This window comes from Lacerta agilis, chromosome 14 (genome assembly GCF_009819535.1).
Source record: "Lacerta agilis isolate rLacAgi1 chromosome 14, rLacAgi1.pri, whole genome shotgun sequence".
Taxonomy (NCBI): Eukaryota; Metazoa; Chordata; class Lepidosauria; order Squamata; family Lacertidae; genus Lacerta; species Lacerta agilis.
Window position 1 is genome coordinate 5,638,570 of NC_046325.1, and position 6,842 is coordinate 5,645,411.

The following is a 6,842-nucleotide window of genomic DNA, read 5'->3' on the forward strand; positions in this document are numbered from 1 at the left end:
GCAGCGGCGACAGTTTCGGTCTCCCCATTTGGTCACGAAGCTTGCTGGGCGACCTGGAGTCCCTGCTTCTCAGCCTAATCTACCTCGCAGGGTCGTCGTGAGGATCAACCGAGGGAGTAGGTTACCCTTTATGGCACCTTGAGAAAAGGGTGGAATAATGAACGTGACCGAAAGGAACGAACGTTGCAGAAACACCAGCTTTTCTGCCTGGAAACTGTGACTCAGGCCTCGGCGGCGATTGTGTGACTGGCTGCACAACCGCAGCTGGGAGGCCGAAGGAGCAAAAAAAACAACAACAACTTGGCCTCTGTGCTTTTTTTTTTTTGCTCTCCAGATGAGGAAGTGCTGAGCAGAACGAAACTCTTGGCGAGGAGGGTTCAGGGACACCCTGGAGCAACTCCCACAGAAGTGGGAAGAGGCCTCTGGGCTGGAGTGGGGTGGGGGGTGCAGAGCCAAAATGGTCATGGGCCTGCCCCCTTTCCCCCGGCATGCTAATGAGGTCCAAGGTCCCTTCTCCATTGGCCGGTGGCTAATGCGTTCCTCTGAGCTCAGCCTTCCCCGGAGCTTTAAATGGGACCCCGGAGTCCGGGCTCTGGTCTCTTGGGCTGGGCGACTGCCACCCTCCCCTGGCAGCAGTGCGCAGGGGCCAGGAAGGTCAACAGCTGGACCGCAGGAGCTGCAAGGAGGAGGCAGATGGACTCCCAAATAAACAGGTGGGCAGGGAGGTCAGGGAGGCGAGGCCAGGGTTAATTCCTGGTGGTGGTGGTGGTGGGGGTCTTCCCCCCCACCCCAAGGTGCCGCAAACCTATTGAGTGCTGTTTTCCCCCCCTCTCCTGGAGATCCAAAGCAAAACAGCCTTGGAGAGGCATTTGAGGGTTTATGTCTGTGTGTGGGGCGTTTGGGAAGAGCGGTGAACAACTTGTGGTCTTCCTCTTCCCCCCCTGAGGTCAGCTCGGCTCTTCTCCCTTTCGTTTGTTTTCTCTCTCTCCCCTAAATCACTTTCCTCCAGCGTTTCCGCTTTCTCCTGGAAGCCTGCTGTAAGAAAGGGCTGCATCTAGGGCAGGCCTCCCTCCCCCTGCCCCACAACCTGGCTCCTTCCAGGTGTTTCGTACTACAACTCCCAGCGGGAACCAGGTTGCGGGGACATTGCCCTAGATCCGGCCGCAGGGATGATGCGGGCTCCCCTCTTCTCTCCTGTTGGGCATGTTTCTTCAGAGGTAGGTCCCTTTCAGCTGGGGGGGGGGGGCGACTCACTCCTAAGCGAGTGGGTTTAGGACAGCAGCTTTGAATGTGGGTCTTATTTAAGGAAGGGGCAGGAGTGTGCAAAACTAGTCAGAGCTACTGGGACCAAGGAAGCATTGCGTGTCTCCGAAAGTGAATGCCGGGCATGAGGGATATGAGAACCAAACTCGAGGGACCCAGGAAGGGTTTTCCGCTGCGATCAAACCGGAACCGACAGAACCCGGTGGCGTTTTTAAGGCAGTGCGGTATAGTGGTTAGAGTGCTGCCGGAGACCAGAGTCTTTGGTCTGCTCTTAAGAGAGGGGAAGAAGACAGGTTGGCCAGGAATGGGGTGAAGGGAGAGAGAGAATTGCTGCACCCTGCTTTTTACAGCTTGATCAGAAGCCCCCGGCTTCTAACTTCACCCTAAACACTCTGCGACGGCACCCAGTGATACCCGCAAGCTTGCACTCCCTCCAGCAAGAGAGGCAGGAGATGTCCTAGGCAGGCAGGGTGGGGCGACCAGAAGTTCAACAGGAAACAGCTGTTTGCAGCGGGTGATTAATGGAGGTGCTTGGAGACGGTGGAGTGAAAAGGCGAGATTTATTTCTGCAGATCTTGGTCATAATCTTAATAGGGACAGGCTAGCTGCTCAGGGCAGGATCAGAAAGGGGCTGGCTGGCCGGCCCTAATGTGTATAGGGCAGACCCACACCATTTAAAGCACATCAGAAACTGCCCCCCCCCCACTCCTGGGAAAAGTAGTTTGTTAAGGAACTGGAACTCTGCAAAGGGAAAAGTGCTGTTCCCAGAAGTATGTACTGGGAGGAAGTCATGTGCCTCTGCTTTGTGCCTTTATCTCCCACCTTCTTGTTCAAGGTGGCGGGTTCTCCCCCCCCCCCCAGAAAACTAGGTTAGGCTGACCCAAGGTCACCTAGTGAGCTTTGTGGCCGAGTGGAGATTCGAACTCAGGTCTCCCAAGTCCTCGTCCGGCACTCTAACCACTACACCACACTGGCATTAAATGTGAGGCAGCCCTTCATTATCCACCTTTAGGTGCCAGGCCATGGTCCTCTTCACCCAGGCCTTGAGCTGATTGACACCCGACACCCTTTGAAATCTGTTGTGGTAGAGGGGACGGTTGGTTTGCGGTTCTCCTTGTTTTTATATCCTCCTCATTTTTACTATGTATTTCGTGGGGGGTTTTGCATCAATATTTTGATGGGAAAGGTTTCTGTTACGAAGATGCAAAGAAAAAGAAACGAAAAGCAAAAGGGGACAAAAATGCGTAGAAAGAAACAATATACGAATATATACAATGTAGGGGGAAAAAATACAAAGTAATATATTCCCATGATTTCTGGAATGGATTTGATATCATTATCCTAATACATATGTAAACATGAATAGCCTACTGTTGCAGTTTTATGTTGCGAAGACCTGTCCTCAGATCTGGCGGTATATGAATTTAATAAATGATTGAAAATAAAAATAAAACAACAGTCCGAGAGCAACCTCTGGCTAGGTATGGGGTGCCATTTCTGTTTCAGAATTTGAAGCAGGCCAGCCTGGGTTAACTTTCCCCCTCCCAACGGCAGGATTTAGTGGCACCTAGTTAACCTGCGATGCTGCAGAGAGGGGCTAGGAAGCATGGGGGGTGGCGCCCCTCAGTTGGGGGGGGGCTGGTGTGGCCACCCCCTCCTTGCCAAGTAGAGAAGAACAGGACGCTGGGTTTGTTTTGACACGGAGAGCTAATCCATTAAGCCGACCTTCAAGCTTCCAAGGTCTGCTCTCCATCCCTGGGAAAAGCTCAGGGAGAAGTCGTCTAATCTCTTCCCCACCCCCTTCCTCTCCCCACCTGCGCAGAATGGGTGCCCCGCCGCCCAGCCCCCTGAGCCTGGAGTACCTGGACGACATCGACCTGCTGCGCTTCGAGGTGAAGCAGGAAGTGGCCCGCACCGGGGGCAGCTTCTCCCTCAGCTCCACGCCCTGCAGCTCCGTGCCCCCTTCGCCCACCCTGGACAAGACGGGAGACCCCAAGTCCACCCTCGAAGAGCTGTACTGGATGGCCACGCTTCACCAGACGCTGGCGGCGGCGGCAGGGGGCGGCCCTGAAGCCCAGCTGATGCCGGGTCTGGACGAGGCGGTGGAGGCTCTCTTGGGGGTCCCGGTGATGGACGGGGGTCTTCGTGGCGGAACGGCCCCACAGCTCCAAGGTTTCTTAGGGGGCGTCGAGGGACCCGGTGGGGAACAGCAGCAGGTGAGAGGGAGAGGGAAGAGGTTGGCAGGTGGGCGGGCGGGTGGGCAGAATTATGGGGGAGGGGGCTCTGTAAAGTGCCAAGAGGTTCATGGGGGAAAGGCAGGAAAGACTGAAGGGTCCTTTCAGACCGGAGGCCTATTTTTCCATTCCAGAGTTCAACAGAGAAAGGTCCCCCTGAGACAGCTCAGTCGGTAGAGCGGGAGGGTCTTAATCGCAGGGTGGTGGGTTCGAGCCCCGCGTTGGGCGAAAGATCCCTGCATTGCAGGGGGTTGGACTAGATGACCCTCGGGGTGCCTTCCAACGCTACAATGCTGTGATTCTAACATGTGAAACGTGTCACACCGGTAAATAAACAAGCACTGGCACCTCCCACAGCTGTACTTAAGAGGGTTTCACGGCCAAGACGTCGCTGCCCGCTGTTCGCTTTCCAAGCGCTGGAGATGTGAAGACAAAAGCTCCTGAGCATGTGCAGAGCACCCTTCCCTTACATACCTCTGAGAGCCACAATCTGGAGATCTACCAGAAAAAATAAATAAATAAATATAAACAAACACAACACAAAACCATACAATTGTAGAGTTGAATGGGAAGGGCTAACTCCCTACAATGCAGGAATATTTTTGCCCAACGTGGGATTCGAACCAACCCACCCCGAGTTTAAATGTCTCACGCTCTACCGACTGAGCTATCCGGGAGGGGACAAAAGTTGGCAAGGAGTATTCACAGATAATTCTGCCGTGGAGATTTTCTTCCACCGGAGAGGCCGGCTACCGAGGGATTTCCTGAGGGAAATGTCTCCGGAGGGATTTCCGGCTCTCCTGCTCACCGGCGTTCCTTCTCCCTTTGCCCTGCCTTCCTTCGTAGCTGGCCACGCTCTGCGACCGCTTCTCCGACGCCCAGCTGGTCTCCATGTCGGTGCGCGACCTCAACCGCCAGCTGCGCGGCTTCGGCAAGGACGAGGTGCAGCGGCTGAAGCAGAAGCGGCGCACGCTCAAGAACCGCGGCTACGCCCAGTCGTGCCGCTTCAAGAGGGTGCAGCAGCGCCACGTCCTGGAGGCCGAAAAGTCCCAGCTGGCGCAGCAGCTGGAGTCCCTGCGCGCCGAGGTGGCGAGGGTGGCTCACGAGAGGGACATCTACAAGGCCCGCTGCCAGAAGCTGCTGGGGGACGCCGGGGGGCACTGTGGCGAGGGGGCGGAGCCTCCGACGCCTCAGCCCACCTCGATGGCACATTTTTACCTATGAGCGGCTCCCTTCCTGGCGCGACGGACTGGGGGTGGGCGGGCGAGGGAACTGGGCGGGTTGCTTTCTTGCCCCACCAACTTGCCCACTGGGGGTCGCTGTGGACCAAGGGGCTGCCCCCTCTTTCCCTCATGAACACAGGCACTCCCCTTTTTCCGACACCAGGTGGCTCAAGGGAACATAGGCCGCCAGACGAGGAGACAATCTCCACGGCAAAAGCGTCTCTCAGGTCTTGCGGCTGCCGTGGCTCCTTCCCCTCCAGGGAACCCCGGGAACCGTAGTTTCCCAAGGTCCCCAGTGGCGGCGAACGAAGCCCTGTCGAGTCTGTTTTGTAGCTATCCCGGGAGCTCTTGGGCTTTCTGAGAAGTGTGCTTTCTGCATCGTTCTTCCCTCTACCGCCAGGCAAAGGAAAAAATAATAAAAGCCAGAGAGAGTGTGTGTATGACAGAGAGGTGATTGAAGACGGCTTCCATTTTCTCCGGTCACTGTGAGGACAAGATGCTGGTTTAGGTGTGGGCCCTGGGCTCAATCCAGCAGGCTGTTCTTATGTTCTGAGGGCCACATACAAAATACACAATTTTGTATAGGGCGGATGACACAAAAGCATTTCCAGCAAGGAAAACCCGTGTGGTTTGTTTTTGTTTTTGTACACAAATAATCTCACATTCAGTAGCGGGGTTTTCCTTTGTGGGTCACAATTCCAGACCTGCCGGGCTGGTTTTTTTTTTTTTTTTTGAGGTGGGGAGAAATGTGCTAACATAAAGGGAGCAGAGCGTGTGGGCCTAGCATGTCGGGATAGAAATTTCCGGAAAATGGGGAAGGAAGCACTTGCTGCGGTTGCTAAGCAACAGCCTCAGCATCCATTCCCAGCCCTTTTCTCCGTCCTGGCAAAAACAGCTCAGTGGAACTGAAGTGCAGCGGCCATGTCGTGACGGGGAAGAGAATCGCTGTGCACCCTCTGAGGATTTGGCCTGTTTTGCAGGGAAATTGTTAGGAAAAGGGGTGATATCTCACAAGGATGCTTTTTGCTCCAAAGGGAGCCGCAGTCTCAGGCCTTCCTCCTGTCGATAACATGATATTTTAAAAGTTTCCCGCTCCCCACACGCTAATTCCTCCCAGCGTCCCAGGATCAAATCCCCGTCTGGGAACCTCCGTTTTCGACAAAGAGGAGAAACGACACCACCGCAGTTTGTGTGCTCAGTCTTTCTTATTCCGAGAGTCCAAAGAGCAAAGGGCAAGAGAAGTTTTAATGGAAGATGGAGACAGGACCTTGGAACATATCCATGAGGGAAGGCTGGGAAATCTAGGGAGTCCACCTTCCCTACTGCCTGGAAAGGGATAATTATATTAATGATTTTTTTTAAAAAAAAACTGCATTATATTAGGCAGGTCCTATTACCATAAAAAGTGTTTCTGTGTGTGTGCATTTCAGTGCGATCATAAAAGAGTGCATGTTCAGAATGGAACATAGTGTGCATGTAAAATATGGAAAGGAGATGTAATGTGTGGACGCAAATCTGTGTTTTCTGTGTGTGTGTGTGTCTGTGTGTGTCTGTGCATGTTGTTGTAGCCACACACACTTGCATTAGCTGTGCATGCAACGATGTGTGGCAGGCCTTGGGGTTTTATGTCTGCACAATGAGCATACCACCACACATTTAAAGCACACTTAAAGGGCATGGCATGCCCCAAAAGACTCCTGGGAGCTTGTCGCCTGTTAGGTGGAAACTCCAGCTCCTGGGATTCATTGGGGGGAGTCAGATGCGTTTTGAATGTGTGTTGAATGTATGGTGCCGTCGGAGAAGCACACATAAACATCAGCGTGCAATCGAGCGCTCCCACAGCAAGGGACACGCAAATGCAATTTATCGTGCCGCTGTGCGCTGTCCCGTTGCACTCATCCTTGTTGTTAAGTGCACCTAGTATGAACCCTGCGCATGGAGTCGCGCAGGGGTGATTGTGACGATCCTTAGCACGTGTGACCGGGTGGCTTGTGGTTTGCTTGCGCAAGGGGCAGGGAGGTGCGCATTTGGGGAGAAAGCAGGATGGGGCTGTGGGCAAACGGGTCTCTTTTGCGACCCAACTCCCAAATATGTGCATTGTGTGGCGCAGATTTATTTGACG

General features: G+C 54.2%; 1 protein-coding gene across 1 annotated transcript; it reads left to right on the plus strand.

Moving 5' to 3' along the window:
• Nucleotides 1-519: 519 nt before the first annotated feature.
• NRL (neural retina leucine zipper) lies at nt 520-5,163 on the plus strand. Its single transcript, XM_033170397.1, has 3 exons — nt 520-713; nt 3,086-3,479; nt 4,344-5,163. The coding sequence occupies exons 1-3, from the start codon at nt 571-573 to the stop codon at nt 4,719-4,721; spliced, it is 915 nt and encodes a 304-aa protein (XP_033026288.1). The 5' UTR covers nt 520-570; the 3' UTR covers nt 4,722-5,163.
• The last annotated feature ends 1,679 nt before the right edge of the window (nt 5,164-6,842 follow it).

What these genes read in the sequence shown, in the direction of transcription:
- NRL (XM_033170397.1), top strand. Translation starts at nt 571, where the DNA reads ATGGGACCCCGGAGTCCGGGCTCTGGTCTCTTGGGCTGGGCGACTGCC. An exon ending in ATGGACTCCCAAATAAACAG is followed by an intron (nt 714 to 3,085) that starts GTGGGCAGGGAG and finishes CCACCTGCGCAG; the next exon opens with AATGGGTGCCCCGCCGCCCA. An exon ending in CCGGTGGGGAACAGCAGCAG is followed by an intron (nt 3,480 to 4,343) that starts GTGAGAGGGAGA and finishes CTTCCTTCGTAG; the next exon opens with CTGGCCACGCTCTGCGACCG.